At 56.8% G+C, this 15683-nt stretch overlaps 2 protein-coding genes across 4 annotated transcripts in view; one reads left to right on the top strand and one right to left on the bottom strand.

Annotated features, from left to right (window-relative positions):
* Positions 1 to 10220, top strand: part of NSD1 (nuclear receptor binding SET domain protein 1) — a 70389-nt gene extending 60169 nt beyond the window's left edge. Inside the window, exons 23-24 of one of the 2 annotated variants that reach the window (XM_067304688.1) lie at positions 696 to 3029; positions 4045 to 10220. In XM_067304688.1, the coding sequence (XP_067160789.1) occupies positions 696 to 3028 (2333 nt within the window). In that variant the 3' untranslated portion in view covers position 3029; positions 4045 to 10220. Of the gene's footprint in view, positions 1 to 695 lie in introns of both variants that reach the window. The other variant, XM_067304689.1, reaches the window with a different exon arrangement.
* Positions 10221 to 11526: 1306 nt separating this feature from the next.
* RAB24 (RAB24, member RAS oncogene family) lies at positions 11527 to 15575 on the bottom strand. Of its 2 annotated transcripts, none has more exons than XM_067304658.1 (8): positions 15392 to 15575; positions 14988 to 15056; positions 14739 to 14817; positions 14339 to 14406; positions 13874 to 13973; positions 13226 to 13276; positions 12770 to 12832; positions 11527 to 11883 (listed from the first exon to the last, which is right to left on the bottom strand). In XM_067304658.1, the coding sequence occupies exons 1-8, from the start codon at positions 15506 to 15508 to the stop codon at positions 11789 to 11791; spliced, it is 642 nt and encodes a 213-aa protein (XP_067160759.1). In that variant the 5' UTR covers positions 15509 to 15575; the 3' UTR covers positions 11527 to 11788. The 2 variants fall into 2 exon arrangements, with proteins under 2 accessions (XP_067160759.1, XP_067160760.1); XM_067304659.1 differs by having other exon boundaries at positions 11803 to 12035; positions 15392 to 15574.
* Between the last annotated feature and the right edge of the window lie 108 nt (positions 15576 to 15683).

The raw sequence follows: 15683 nt of genomic DNA, 5'->3' as shown, positions 1-15683 counted from the left end.
CTTTGTATTAAGAAGCATTTTTATCATGGGCATACACAGAGGTTAAGGAAGATGCCTTGGGGACGGAGACAAGAGAAACTCATTTCCTTATATCCGCTGTCCTCTGACAACTACTTTCTGATAAACAGGAAGGGAGGAAGTTGGCCCCAGAATTAATAAAGACTTAGGTGAACCTGGAACATCTACAAATCATTCAGCATGGAAGGCCAAATCTGCAGCAGAGCTTGCAGGAGTCTGTAATCTGGATGGCCAGGATTTAAAAATAGTTTGGATGAAATTACTTCAAAAAGTCCATTGGGTGTCTTGTACACAAATATTGCTGGTTTTTTGTTTTTGTTTTCCCTGGAAATTAGAGCCACAGAGAGGTGCAAGCTGGAGGTGTCTGCTCTTGTCTAGGTGCCCATACTGGTTGGTGTCATCCTGAACTCAGATGGGCCTTTGGTCTCACCTGTCATGGTTTGTGTTTGTCATGATGATAATTTCCCTCGTTGCTTCTAAGGACTGCAAATTCCTGTTAACTGGCCTTCCAGCCTAAGAGTTGTGGCAGAGACTGAGAAGAACCAGCAGCTGTAGAATTATATCCAAGTGTTACAGGGGTGTTCCCGCTGTCCCTTGAACTCTCTTTGCAGCAGGCCTTGTATCTTCCCTTTGTACCACTCCTAAGTTATGTCTTTTCTCTTGTGTCCGTACTGCAGGAAAATGGGAGTGCCCATGGCATCAGTGTGATTTGTGTGGCAAGGAAGCAGCTTCCTTCTGCGAGATGTGCCCCAGATCCTTCTGCAAGCAGCACCGAGAAGGCATGCTCTTCATCTCCAAGCTGGATGGACGTTTATGCTGCACGGAGCATGATCCCTGTGGGCCCAACCCGCTGGAGCCAGGAGAAATTCGTGAGTATGTGCCTCCCATAGAAGCACTGGCTAACGGCGATGACACCCAGCCACCAGAGCAGCCGTCTGCAGATACAGACCTGAGCGTTCAGTCTTTGGACAGGCTACCTCAGTCCATGGCCTTCAGACTGCAGACATCGGACAAACCCCCTGCTACCCTAGCGCTGAGGCTGCCACCATCAGACAAACCCCCCACAACCCTAGCCCTGAGGTTGCAGCCATCAAACAAGCCCCCCACCACCCTGGCCCTGAGGCTGCCTCCACCAGACAAACCGCCTGCCACCCTGGCACTGAGACTGCCACCATCAAATAAACCCCCCACTACCTTGTCGCTGAAGCTGAAGCCATCCAACAAACCCCCCACCACCCTTTCACTCCGGCTGCAGCCTTCGGACAAACCTCCTACCACCCTGTCGCTCCGTTTGCAGCCGTCAGACAGGCCCCAGGCTGCCCTGTCCCTAAGGCTGCAGTCAGAGAAGCAACCCATCGTTGTAGCGCTGAGGTCTCAGCAGCCCGACAAACCTCCCACCAACGCGGTGCTGTGGCCACTGGATGAGTCTCCTAGTGACTCCTCGCAGCCACATCTGCCGAGCAAATCTCCTCCGGGAACTCCGCAGTCATCAGACGAGTCACTTGTTACTGCTGGTGACCTGCAGCTCCAGCTATCGGACAAACCTCCTGCCACTGCTGGGGTTTTGGGGTTCTCAGACAAGTCTCTCATTGGCGCCACGACCCAGCAGCCTCAGCTGCTGGATGAGTTTCCAACAAAATGCCTGCATCCTCAACTGTCGGACAGACTTCTCATCACTGCAGGGACCCTGCAGTCCCAGGCAGTGGATGAGCCTCCTGTGGCTGATCAGCCTCAGCTGTTGAATAAAGCTTCTGCCCAGAGTCCACAGCCTCAGTCCATGGAAAAGGCTCCCAGCTCTGTGGTGCCACGTGCCCCAGCATCAGAGAAGGTTCCTGGCCCTGGGGTGCTGTGGCCTCTGCCCGTTGAAAAAGTTCCCAGCTCCCCAATCTCACGGATCCTGCCCACGGAGAAGGTTCCTGGATCTGGGGTTCCACGGCCCCTGCTTCCAGAAAAGGCTTCCTTCTCTGGGGCCGTGCGGCTCCCAGTCACGGAGAAGGCTCCCAGCTCTGGGGCACCGCGTCCCCTGCCTTTGGAGAAGGCTCCTGCATCGGGGATGTCACGGATCCTACCCATGGAGAAAGCACCCAGCTTAGGCATACCACGGCCCCTGCCTCCAGAGAAGGCCCCTGGCTCCAGGTCACCGCACATCCTGCTGGCGGAGAAGGCTCTCGGCTCGGGGATGCTGCGGCTCCCACTTGGGCAGAAAGCTCTCACCCCTGGGGTGCTGCGGCCCCTGCCTCCGGAGAAGGCTTCCGACTCCGGGGCACTGCGGGTCCTGCCTCCGGAGAAGGCTCTCGGCTCCGGAGCGGCCCGGCCTCAGCTGTTAGAGAGGCCTCTCACTCTTACAGCCCCATGGCCTCAGGCATCAGACAAGCTGGCTGCGGCTGTAGCTCCTCGGCCTCAAGCTTTGGATAAGCCTCCAGCTGCGTCAGCTCCAAGGCTGTTGCTGTCTGAGAAGGCGCTGCGGCCCGTCGACCAGAACGCTCAGCCGAAAGAGAGAGGAGCCGCTGCTATAGAGGTGAATCCCCAGCAGAAAGAGAGGACCATGTTACCTGGTGAGCAAATCTCTTGGTCTGCTGGGAAAGCGGCAACGCATGTCGGACAGGTACCTTGGCCTACGGAGAAACTACAGACGCATGAGCAAACCCACTGGCCCGCTGCAAAAGCCCTGACGCCTGCAGACCAGTCTCCTCGGACAGCAGAGAAACTACCAGAGCCGACTCTTCAGCCTGGCTGGGAAGTGGCTTCAGCCCCCGCAGAGCAACCCCCTTGGACATCAGAGAGATTGCGTGCGTTTGAGCAGACCCCTCGGCCTGCCAGGGAAGCACCAGTGCCCCCAGAGCAGACGCAGTGGCTTGTCAGGAACGTTCAGACAATTGACCAGATTTCTTGGCTGGCTGGAAAAGTACAGACTCCTCGGGGGCAGGACCCTTTGCCTGAACAAAACACGGCGCTAGCCCATAACCAGGATTCTGTCTGTCATGAATTGGCTGACTCAGAGCCAAAGTGAGGTTGGTGAATATGGGAGGCAGGTTTCAGTCTTTTAATGTTTAGGGAGGGGGATGTTCTTTGTTTTTTTTATTTTATTTTATTTTTATTCACTTCCCTGAGCCCAGCCCCTAACCCATGCACATCCTATCCATATTCTCTCATGACATGAGCAAGGACATTCACTTAAGTCTGAGTGCGGCCCAGCCAAGGGGAGAGAGCATCCGTGACCTTTTCCTCTTCCTTTTACAAATGGTAAAGCTGAAATAAAGAGTCCACTCTGGATAAAATCTCAAATTCCATTGGAATGGTCACATTACTGATCCAGCATGTTCAAGCTCCAGGTCTGATTCATAGGTGGGTTCCCAAGTGCAGCTAGGGGGCCCTTTCTTATTACTGTGTTTAGAGGAAGCAGATCAGTTAGGCTGCCCTGGGATTGGAGATGTTTCAGGGATCAGATGGTGAGCAATCAGATGTATTCCCTAGACTCTGTAGAAGCAGGGAAGGGGGTTATCTGTTGTCTGCCCAGTTCTCTGTCCCTGCAGGGTTTTGCTTTGCAAGGTTTGTCCATACGTTCACTGGGATGTGCTGCGTGCATGGTTCACTGAAGGACAGGTATTGTCTCCAGCTGAGTTAGGAGAGGATCCCACTGCAACCGGTCTGTGCAGTTTACTCCAGCAATAGGCAGTATCCATTAAGGCTCCTTTATACAAAGCTGCCACTGTCCAGGCCTGAGAAATGGGAAATCTGAAGGAGGTCAGAGGAAAGAGAGATCTTGGAAGAAGCCATCTGGCAGTTTTTTCATTCTTGTGTCTTAATCCTTTAGCACAGGACACGCAGAGTGTTTCCTGCACTTGAAAACATTGTGACCTATAAAGCAGCAATAGCAGAGTAGAGCAGAGTGAATTTCCCCAAGGTGCTGTGCACCACCCCTGCAGGGTGTCGGTGCTCCCTTTGAAATTTCCATCTAGTCTCTTCTTGACTTCTGTCATTACCACGAGCCAACAAACTAAGAGGTCTTTTCTTCACTTGTCTCAGACGTGTTCAGGACATGTGTTCGCATCATATCTGGTCTTCCCAGCAGAGTGATGCACTGCAGAGCTGCAAGTGAAGCCTGTGTCATTCGCTCTGCAGCACAGAGGCAAGAATGCTGTATCTGTATCGGGACCCATCTCAACACCTTCCCCTTGGGTAGCTTCTGGCTTAACTCATCTACAACCAAAGGAGACTTGAATTAACTGGACTATATTGGTGTGTGTGTGTGCGTGTGTGTGCGTGTGTCCTTCCAACTGAATAGTAGTTCTCACACTGGAACACAGTGGGCTCTAGCAGCTGGCTGGCATTCTTTTTTCCTCTTCTCCCTTTTCCACTTAAGGAGATGTTTTGTACCTGGTGGTTGTCAGGCTGGTGTCCAGACTAGGCCTGCTGAAGGCAGTCGATTACTTGAGTGTTGAGGCAGAAGTTTGCTTTGCCATGACGCTCATGGGGCAAGCGGTAGAATCCCAGGGACCAAAGGAGTGGCACCTTGTGACACCGGCCACTGCTGCCCTTGCAGACAGGAGGAGGGCAGGCGTCCCCGGGCGGCACTGCCCACGTTTGATGGGGTTCAGTACCCTGCCATCAGGAAGCGTTGCTGACCAGCACACTCTCCCACTCTCACAACACATTACCTCTGATTTGCCTGAGCTCCGCTGATGCGGGTCCCGCAGCCTCGGATCGCTCTGTGCCAGCCACCCGACTTTTGTACAGCTCCAGCGTATCCTTCTAGGTCCAGGCAGATCTGCAGGTCTCCCCTCAAAGGGAGAGTTTAGCTCCAGGCTGACCCTTTCCTCCTGACTTGGGAGCAGGTTGTTGTTAGCATTTGGCTTGCTGCTCCCGGAGCCGGCTGGTCATTAGCTTTGCAGTGTTCTATGAAGGGAGACAGACACTTGTACCAGGACAAATCCTGATCCGTTCTCCTTTCCTGCTGTGTGCACCCAAGACAATGTCCTGCTGTAAAGGCCGGGTGTGCTGGGCACCAGGGGACATTACCAGTGCTATGGTGCATCCCTTCTCTAGTCCGAATCATTTCAGATCCTTTGTAGAATAGCTAGCGACTTTGAAAAGCTTTATGGCTTATGGAAACTTACTGTTTAATGTTGTTTTTTCCGGGAAGACTGGCAGGTCAATTCCTGCTTGCTGCTGAAACTGGGGAAATGCAAGCAGCTTCTGTTTCTGCGTGACTCCTGCACAAAGGGAATCAGGACAACTCCTCAGAGCCATTGAGAGAGAAGATATACTAAGGGCATTTATTAACTTTTTTTAAACAAAATAAAAAATGGTAATGAGGTTGAGTATATTAAGTATTTATCATGTGTGAGAAGGAAAATAAATCTTGAATTTACATTTATAGGCCTTCCCATGAGCTGGACTTAGTCATGTAGATTGTGTAAGTAGGGTTACCTCCGTGCCAGCCACCCAGCCAGCTACAGCTGTAACCAGAAAGGTATCTGCACTGCTCTGTCCAACTCCGCTTTGCATTGTCATGTGTTAACTAGTTATTTGTTTCATGAAAAATAAACTGTGAATATTTTTGGTGCAGGCTATTTTAAATCTGTATAATGGAGAAGTTCTCAATGAATTCTCGTAAGTGCAGGTTTGAAAAATCACTTCTATAAATTGTGTGTTCAAATAATAGGGTGAGGTTCACAGCAGCAGAAGCCTTTCACACAGCAAGCTGTTATCTAAAAACTTGTTTTGAACAGTGAACATAGATTGAACTGTTGCATGGCGTTTCAAACCCACAGCCTTATTCCCTGCATCTGACTTTACCCTGCTTCTCTTCTTGTCTCCCTTCATGCCTTTTCCATGCGGAACCAGTTTTCCAGCTTGCTATCTTCCAGCTATGTGTTGGAAAGTTGACTTCAACGTAGCTGGGAGGCTGCTCGGTAAAATGTGACCTGGCATTTGGAAATGTCATTGAAAGAGGAAGCCAGCAAGCTGTTGTTCCCTCTCAGCCCTTGTGGTCCCCTGGGTAATGTTTTGTCAAATCAGGAGGGTTTTATAGATGTGCCTGGGGCTCACGGAAGGAGAAGTCTTGCTTTTAGGAATGACTGACTGTGCTGGGTCACCTCAGCAAAACGGGCAAGGCCTGAAAAGGCATGGAGATAGGTCCCTCTAGGCCAGACTGAGAGACGTGCTCTGCTTTTACCAGCCTGTCTTTCATCTGGAGGTGAACAACGTGATCTCAGGGTGGCAGACCGCTTTGGGCAACAAAACCCTTGTGAAGAAAATGTGAGCTTCTTCAGCACTTGAGGGGATGCTTACTGTTTGTGGTAGCTGGTAGCACGTCCTTGGAGGAGGAGAGGGAGAGGTGTGTACTGCCGCTACTTTGATTCGGTTTCTGAAGTACATTGCTGTCTTGCAGAGTTTTGCCAGTTTGAGTCATTGGATGTTTTTAACGTAGAAGGAAGCAGCAGGTAACACGTTGCCCTGGCAGAACATTAACGCAGGAGGGAAGCTGCTGGTGTCAACCCGTGACACCATGTGCGGGAGGTCCTGTGCCGTGGGAGATGGCTGGCGTGGTGCTGCTGGCACAGGAGGGAAGCTGCCTTTGCTGTTGGGCTATAGCTCCACGGCTGAGGCCAGGGCACTTTTTTGGATAGTGGAAGGGATCTGATCTCCTGGTCACAAGTGGTCTCAGATCAGATGTTGTTGCACACAGGGTGGAGGAGAGATGACTCTTGTGTTAATATGCCACCATGGCGAGTTTTAGAAACACAACCAAGGGTAATTGTCATTTCTGCTCAGAGCTGTGTCCCTTTCCGTAGCACCTTGAGGAGGCTCACGGAAACTTCCCTGTAACAGTCCACTCGTAAAAGTGTCTGTGACTTCCCACGGCTCTGATGGGGGCTGAAACCGTTTGCTGCCGCCCTGATGGGCAGCCGCCCCTGCCAGTGCTCCCTGCTTGCCAGTGGGACGGCCGGGCTTGGAGCAGTGCATAGCGGTGGTGCCTTGGTGGGCTGCGGTCGCAGTCCCACTGACTGGGGCACCGCGGTGCCCACTTCAACGGTGGGTTTGCCCATTGGGCAAAGTAGTCTCCGTTCACCTTTGCCAATAGAGGAGCTCTTCTGAGGGATAACGGCGCGGTTACAGACTTCCCAGGGACAAGATCCACCTGCCAAAAGAGGCGGGAGGAGAGTTGCGGAGGAGGAGGAACCATGGGGGTTTGTGGGGTGCGCGTGCAGGAGAGGAGCAGGGCACTGGCTACCGTCTTGCTCCGCTCATCCCGTTTACACCAGCTTGCTGGGCTCACTCCTACTGGTCCCTGCCAGCCAGGGCTCCGGTGAACCCGGCGTAAAAGTGACCATTGTAAGGGATAATCCCATACTGTGTATCTTCAGATACTAGCTAGCTCACGGTAGCGTTATTACTGTTCTCGAGTTAAAACTTTTCCTATTTAAAAAAAAATAACAGATTCATTTCCGTGCACAAACTACCCAGATAGTACTGTGGGAGCATGCATTATAATTTAGGATTTAACCCCCTCCCCCCACAGGCTCAGACTTTGCTTCAAAGGTGGGGGCAGTATTAAAATTCAAGTGATCAGATATATGGTTAAATCTAAAGAGCAGCAACATATTAAGGTGAGAAGATGCAGAGTTAGGGTGCTAGAAAAGCTTTGACTCTGTTTAATTGAAAAAAAAGAATAAAAAGAAAGAAAAATGAGGCTTAACCCTAATGCATCTTGCCAGCTGGTTTAACCTGAGCACGCGGTTGATGTATGTTGCTCGTACTTGGATGTGGTAGCCAGCATCACTACAGGGTAGAGGAGAGTTTGTTTGAGAGACCTCAGACCTTCAACACCTTCAGTTTATTTTTAATTTCAGCCTTAACTTCTGATTTTGCTTGATGTTTGGAATAACCGTACTTGTAACCTGCTTGTAATGTGCTTTGCCCTAAATTACTGATGAGTCTTTCAGCCTTTGCCAGCGAGTGAATGTTAAAGCAAAGTGTCAAACTGTGCAGCTACTCTGAAAGGAAGCTACAGAGGCGGCCGCCTGGGTTCAGCGAGTTCTCATGATGCGGTTTGATCGCCCGAGCTTTGTCCGCACTAGTTACTCCCGTGCGATGGTGACACCCCAGTGGAGGCATTTGCAACCGAGGCTCTGACCCTTGCATCGGCATGGCCTTGCTGATGGGTGCTCTGGGTTCCCGGGCCCTGGGAGATGGGACGCTGTAGTTTGGGGACCGCTCTGCCGCTTGCCTGGCGTCAGCCGGAGACCTGCCTGTGCGGCGGTGACAGGATGGCAGTGCCCGCAGTTAACAGGAGGTAGGAAATGCCCATTTGTGCTTCGGGGTCTCCTAAAGCAAAGTCAGGTGCAGGTGCTCTCCAAGCACGGCAGCAGGACAGCGTGCATGAACTTGGGCTAGGGAAGTGGCAGTGATGGACAGTCCCTACAGCACTGAATCTACCTCCAAGGGAAATCTCAAGAAATTGGTGATGCTATGTCCTATTTCAAGGTAAAGTTTTAATCAGTTTGCCCTTGGCTAAGCACTTGGGCTATTGTGGTGCTATTGTAAAACGTTTGGCAGCTTAGCGCAGTAGGGCTGAACTCAAGCTCCCAGCCCTTGGGCTGGAGTTCTTGTCAGCTGAATCCTGTCCCCCGGTAGCTGGGACTTGGGCTTTGGTGTGTGTGACAGAAACAGGACAAGGCATGTCTCTTAAGCCTGGAGAGACTCAATTCCTTTGATTTATGATGGTTTTGAGACTCAAACCAGCGTGCCAGTGGGCCCCATTAGTGTAGAGAGCGAATGGAGCTACATGAAGCAAGCCAGGCGTCTGCTAACTGCATGTTCTTTGTGTCTGTTTGGTACTGAGCTGGTTTCAGTTTTTGTTTTTTTCTGATGTTTCCTAGTTGTTGACTTCAAGGAACTGGGTTTTGTGTATTTTTTTTAGACACTGGGAACTTACTAAAAGGAAAAGCAGCAGCACCAGGAGGCTCAAGGTGAAGCAGGGCTGGAGCTGAGGGTTGCCCCTGCCAGCACGGGTGGGAGTGAGTTTGTTCTGTCGGCCGTGGTTCGTGCCGGCACGAGGGCGCGCGGGGAGCAGCGGTGCTGGTGGCACGCTCCACCGCCTCACCTGGGCTCCCCTGTAGGGTGGTAGAAACATTCTGGGAGCAGTAGTCCCAGCCGTGCTTGCACACGGTGCTCCATTCCCCACCCCGCCGGTCTGCTGGCTTCAGAGACAGAACATGTCGGGAACTGCGCGTGGTTTTGAAGTCTCACGGCACCCTCCTCCTGCGCCGCTTGGCGGTGGGCTCCCGGGGAAAGCGGCTCTGTCCCGCCGGGCGGCAATCCCAAAGAAAGATGTCCTTCTGCGAGCGGGGTGCAGCCCGGCTGCGGAAGAGCACCGTGTCCCCAGGCGTGCAAGCGGGCAGCTGGGGATGGGGGTCCCCCGGCTGCCCACTCCCTCCGTCTCCCTGCCCGGGGTGGAAGGGAGCGACACGGGGTGCAGGTGCACAAAGCCACCCTAAAGCATCGGGGGGAGATTCGCTAGGCGCTAACCCTGGCGTCTGCGCCCTTCGTTTCACGTGTGCGCGCGATGCTAGCGGGCAGCGCTGGGGGCCGAGAGCTCAGCCCCAGCATCGAGCGCCGCGTGGGGGCGGAGGGGGGGCCCAGCGCTGGCGTGAGCCGCACGAAGGAGGCGGCGCGGTGGTTTTCGCCGTTTGCCGCACCAGGCCCGAGGTCTGCTGCCTGCCGGGAGGTGGCGGGGGGGAATCCCTTGCAGGGTCCCGTTTTTCAGGCTTTGCTGAAGGAAAACTTGACTGAAGCGTGGGTGCCCAGCTGGCGCAGGGGCCTGCCGGGGGCTGGCCGGAGCTGCGTGCCCGCGCCGCGGTGGTGTCCGGGGGCGATGCCAGGCGTGGGTGCTCCTGGGAGACGCGTAGCTACTCCGAGCTGCCCGGGTCTTGTCCGTCAGTTCCAAGCGGGGAACGCCAGAGCGGGTGAGAGAAACCTACATATTTCCAGCATGTATATTATTTTTAGAAGAGGGAGAGGGGAGAGTCTTGGACCATTGATTACTTTCATTTTGCTCCCCTTAGACTGTTGGCTGTGTATGTGAAACTTATAATGAAAAGAGGGTTGCCCTGCCCAGGTGCTCCCAGAACATGTACTGTAATTCTTTGTATATAGAAGAAAAATTACTGTAAAGTAAAGTTTAACTTTACTCTCGATGTCCTCTTGTGTTTTGTCTTGCTGCGTGGGGGCGGATGCTGCGCGGGCGGCGGGCGAGCGTCCGTACAGGGAGGGGCCGTGCGGATGTAGCGTAGGAGGGAGCCCCGCTGCGCCCGGCCATATCCCACTCGGGGGAGAGCAGGCCGGCAAGGAGCATCGGCTCAGTCGGGAATGCTGCATCTTCCTCCCCTCGGGTTGTCTGGGGTAGAAGGGAGAGACCTGCCCGGCTCCTGCAGCCGGTGAGCCGGCGGCGCTGCCCGGCCGACAAGCAGGACCCGGCGAGCGGCTGAGTGAAGGTCAGTTTGGTCACGGCGCTTCCGGGTCCAACAGCCGGCAGGATTCGCGCGAGCAGCAGGGGCGATCGGTGCCCATGTGTTTGACGCTGGCTCCACGCCGGGGCTCACCGGAGGAGGGTGAGGTGCCGTGTGCGCACCAAAGGGCAGCCTCTGTGCCATCTTTGTGCAGAAATGAGCCTTTCAAACCCACGCGCTGTTCAGCAAGGATGGGGCAAGGCTGGGCTGTACGAGGCCCGAAGGGAGGCTGCGTTACTGCTCCTGTCTCGGAGCCCTTCGGAAGGACAAAGCGCGGAGCCTTCCCCTCCCAGCAGATTGACTTGGCCTCTCAGAGGCCACGGCAGGAATGGGAGATCCTCCTCCAAAGCCGGATCAGGTTGACCCAGAATACTTCAGAGGTGCAGCCCTTTGGGCAGCTGGGCCAGGAGGAAGCCCGGAGCCCCACGTGTGGCTGCTTGGGGAGGGGGCCCAGGAGCGGGACCAGCGCAGTGGGCTGTTACACTGCCGCAGTGCACAGGACACAACGCAACCTGGCCCATTTTTCCAAGGACCCTTCCAGGACAGGACAGACTCCTGACTGCAAGCCTGGGTTTGGCATTTTTCAGTGTGGCTGCACACAACCACCCAACAGTGGTCCTAGCTCAAGCAGAGATGTGGTCAGAGCGAGAGCTCCAGGCCGACTGCTCTGGTCCGGGCCCAAGGGCCTTGCAGGAGGACGGGTTAATGCCTGTTCCTGCTGGGAGGTAGGATTACCCATGGCGGGCTGCACAGCTGGTGCAGCGAGTTCAACAGGCCTCAGGGAATAGCATGTCAAGGTGATTATCAGCTCTGTTGGGCAAGGGGGTGGCCTTTCACAGTAGCTCAGGGATTGCTGAGGGCATGGGATCTTTCTTGCCCCAGGCACAGGCCTTGCACACTTCAGGAGACGAGTTTTTCCCCCCGCACCTCCACAGGCTGAACCCTGTTGCCTGCCCTAGTTGAGGCACATGTTGATGTCTCACCTGTAAGCCCGTTCTCAGACCACAATGCATTTTATTTACATTGTATACCTCAAAAGAAGACACTTAAATAATCTGTAAAGGATCAGGCAATATCTCCAAGAGAATAAATTAACAGCTGCACTGGGCCAGAGCTGTGACTCAGGGAAGCAGCTCTTTCCAACACTAGGTAGCAGATACACCCTCTGCAGGGAGAGGTCTCCGCGAGCGTCCCGAGGCGTCACAGTCCGCAGCTCCTCACACAGCAGCAGTGTCCCAGCACCGTGCAGCAGCCCACTACAGCTGGCGCTGCTCTGCACGCCAAGTCCAGGGAGATGAGAGCAGTCCGCAGGGCCGTGCTCCGTTTCTACGTTGCCAGACAGCCCATACAGCTAAAATACAGCAGGTAAAAAATAGGAGAAGTCTAGAGAGCATGGACTGCCCAGCCCACAGCAGCGATTCCCTTTTGGCAGAAGGTCTCAGTGGTGGCAGCAGCTGTACAAGTAGGTACCGCTCTTCTGGCCCAGGTCAACGCCTTTCTCCTCTGAAAGAGAGCAGTGGGGTAAGGCAGCGTGTTGACACATACGGCACCATGATGCCAAGCAGAGGCCAAAAGTTTCCAGCCCCCTGTCAGCCTCAGTCCCTGGCCAGGCCTGGCCTCTGGAAAGCCAGAAGATCCCTCTGGGAGAAATCTCTGGCACAAGCAGGTTTAATACAACCCATAGTGAAACTGCAGGACTCATCGCTATGGGACATTCCAGAGCTGAAGGCAGAGCTGAGCTGAGCCTAAGCAGACAGGTGAGGACAGGCCCAACGTGAAGTGCTGGAAGCAGGTAATGCAGCCAGGGAGGAATCTTTCTGGTACCTGTTTCCCAAAGGCCTCTCCATGGCTCAGTCTCAGCACGCACCGTGCTGTGCCATGCAGAGTCTGTCTTGTGTAACAGGCTGATACAGGGACACCACGGATGGGGAAGTTCCTCCGAAGCTCTGCTGGAAAAACCCTGGCGTGGAGCCACAGCAACCTCAGGAAGTGGGGGGTGAGACTAGCAGGAACCTGTAACTATGCTCCTGCTCTGAACACCCCCACGGAGCAGTGCGAGGGTCTGGGGCCTCCTGCCCCTCAGGCGTCAAGCAGGGCGAGGGCAAGGAAGGACCCTGTGAGACCCCATGGTGCTCTTCATCTGTGCCCTCACCCAGGGGGCTTGGAAGAACACATGCCCCAGGTCCAGCACCTGGACAGGGTGCTCCAAGCAGAGTGCCCTGTCCTGACGCGCTCACCTGTCATCACCTGGAAGGCGGTGAAGTGTACAAAGTCCTCGGCCACCTTCTGGAACAGCTCATCTGTGACAGGAGAGAGCGTGTCAGTATCTTCCCGCACGCTACAGCTGGGCAGCTGCCAGGACCCTCCAGGCAGGAGGTGGCTGAGGGCAGGGACCAGGCCACACTCTGCCTGGGCACGGGACCAGCGTGCTGGAGCCAAGCACCCAGGCTTTGCTCTCCTGCCTCGGGGCAGCTACTGCCTCCCCAGGCAAGGGCAGAAGCCCCCTCGCCCCTGAGCTCATGGCTGCTCCTGCCATCTCTGCTAGCCCCCGAGAGCAGCTCATCGAGGTGCTCTGCCCCCTTGGCAGCTAGTGGGGCCACCCGCCTGCACCGAGCCCAACCAGCGCCGGAGCTGCCCTCCAGCACCGCTCAGGCGAGGGCAGAGCACAGCCCCGCAGAGAGGGGGATACTCACCAACGCTCTGGCCCGTCTTACTGGAGGTTTCAAAGAGGTCTGCCTTGATCTCTGAAACAACGGGCACAGGTTAGGGCCCGTGGGTGCGAGATGTGGCCCCACAAGTTGAGCTCTCCCCTGAGCCACCCTTCCCCTGCAGCAGCAGTTGTGGCTGCTGTCTCAGAGATAGGAAGCTGGCTGGAGCCCAGGGCAGGGTTCAACAAGCTGCTCCCGCCACCCTTCTCCCCAGCTGGCTTGGCACCACTTCCAGGACCCTATCCCACCGGTCCGTGTACGCACTCTCAGGACACACTGTGCTCGGGGATTTTCTTGGAACACCCGGAGGCTCGTTCCACAGGGAGCCTAGGCCACGCTGTGCCACAAGCTGCTCCTGCCATTCACCCAGAGGCACAGAGCCACTGGATCTGCTGCTGGACTCTGCGCTGGGCAGGGGTGGCAGCCCTTCACGCCTCACAACCCCCACAGCTAAATCTTCTAGCTCACCCCCAGCCCTGCTTGGCCCTGGGGAAATACGGAAAGGCCAGACACTGTCCGGCCAGCGAGCTTCACGGCTCTGCTGGAGCAGTGCGGCACCGTGGTGACTCAAGAGCCTGGGGAGCAGGGAGTGAACAGCAGCTGCCCAGGTCCAGCCATGCAGCAGAGACGTACCATCCACGTAGTCCTGCACGTCGTGGAAGTCAACTCCCCGCTTCCTCCTGTCCTCTTCCAGCAGGTCACTTTTGGTGCCGCACAGATAGATCCGGCAGTTCTGTGGCAGGTAGGGAAGGGCCAGGTTAGAGGCGCCTGCGAGCTCAGGCATTGCCACCGACTTTTTCTCCCTTCCCCAAAGCTGCCAGGCAGCCGCATGCCTGCAGCTGGCGGTAAGCAAGAACAGACACACTGCAACCCTTGGTCGCATCCTGTGGCGTCCCACAATGCTCCTAAGGCTCAGGACGAAATGCAGCAAGGCTCATGGCAGCCCAGCAAAGTGCCATATGCCCAAGGGGGCAAGACGTCCTGCTCACGTATGGCAACAGTTTCGTGCAGGAAGGTGAACCCCCAGTTCCTGCTTGTCCTCAGCACATCCAGAGGGTCCTTCCAGCCCTGCAGCACGAGCTCTTTTCTGCAATTTACCTCCTCGAAGTTCTGCAGCTCGTTCACCCAGAATTTGGCTCGCTGGAAACTGCTGCTGTCAGTGAGATCTGGGAGAGAAAAATCAGGCTCTGCCCTGCCCCAAGACCCTCCGCGCCATCCCACCCTCCACGCCCAGCAGAGCAGAGCCTGAGCCACCAGCACCCGGGGCTGAGGGGCAGCATCTGCGCCCGAAACGTGGTGCACCCGCAGCCAGGCTGCTTCGCCCAGCGCCGCTGCTTTGCCCCTTTAGCGGGGCTGGCGTTGCCACAGGTGTGCTCACACCAGCGAAGCCTTCGCGGCCACCGGCTCCTTCGTCTTCCCGCTCAGAGGAGCGGAGGGCCCAGCGCCTGGCCACAGCAGCCCTCAGCTCCCGCGCACCCCGCTGACACTGCGCCCTTACCGTAGCACACGATGGCTGCTCGCGCCCCGCGGTAGTAGATCCGGCTCATGGCCTCGTACCTCTCGGAGCCGGCCGTGTCCTGGGGATCGACAGGGAAGCAGTGAGCAGGGGCCCTGTTGGGGCCCGGCAGCGCCCACTGCCACTTCGTCTGGGAGGTCCTCGCGCCGGGGGGGTGCTCAGGGCCAGCGTCGGGGCCTGCAGCCGGCACGGCCCCCGGGCTCTGGGGACAACCTGTGCCCCCGCGCTTACCCAGATCCCCAAGGTCACGGTCTGGTCCCCCACAGGCATCACCTTGGCCACGAAGGCGGCCCCGATCGTCTGGAAGAGAAGCGGCAGGCGCGGTGGGGCCCGGCCTTTGGGGGGGGGGGGGCGGCCGGGCCTGGCCCTCGGCGGCAGGGGGAGGTGGGGGCAGCGGGACCCTGCCCGGGGCCCGGCGGGGGCGGGGGAGCAGGGCATGAACCGGCGCATGGCGGCCTGGAGCGGGCCGGGGGGACACAGCGGGGGCCTGGGCTGGGAGGGGGGCACGGTGGGGGCCTGGGCCGGGGCGGGGGGCAGGAGCGACCCAGGCGGGGCAGGAGCGGGCCCCGAGCGGGCCGCGGGAGGGGGGCGGACACAGGCGGGGCCTGGACCGGGCCGGGCCGGGGGGGACTCACGTTCTGGTAGGGCCCAGGGCGGAAGCGGCGGTGCACGTAGCGCTCCACCAGGCTGCTCTTGCCCACGCTCTCCTGCCCCAGCAGCACCACCTTGGCGTCCACGCGCCGCCCGCTCATCCTCACGCCGCGCCGGGGCCGCGCCGCGCCGGGGCGGAGCGAAGCGGCGCCGGGGCGGGCGCGGCGGAAGCGCGCCGCGGGGGCGGGGCCTAGAGAGCGGGGGGCGGGGCCTGGAGGGCGGCGAGGGGGCGGGACCTGGCGGCGAGGGGCGGGGCCGGGCGGTGAGGAGGCGGGG

Source organism: Apteryx mantelli, chromosome 14, assembly GCF_036417845.1.
Source record: "Apteryx mantelli isolate bAptMan1 chromosome 14, bAptMan1.hap1, whole genome shotgun sequence".
In the NCBI taxonomy this organism is placed as follows: Eukaryota; Metazoa; Chordata; class Aves; order Apterygiformes; family Apterygidae; genus Apteryx; species Apteryx mantelli.
The sequence above is the reverse complement of the archived record's forward strand: the minus strand, read 5'-3'. Positions and strand labels throughout refer to the sequence as shown.

What these genes read in the sequence shown, in the direction of transcription:
- RAB24 (XM_067304658.1), bottom strand. Translation starts at nt 15,508, where the DNA reads ATGAGCGGGCGGCGCGTGGACGCCAAGGTGGTGCTGCTGGGGCAGGAG. An exon ending in AGCAGCCATCGTGTGCTACG is followed by an intron (nt 14,407 to 14,738) that starts GTAAGGGCGCAG and finishes TTTCTCTCCCAG; the next exon opens with ATCTCACTGACAGCAGCAGT. An exon ending in AGCTGCAGAACTTCGAGGAG is followed by an intron (nt 13,974 to 14,338) that starts GTAAATTGCAGA and finishes TACCTGCCACAG; the next exon opens with AACTGCCGGATCTATCTGTG.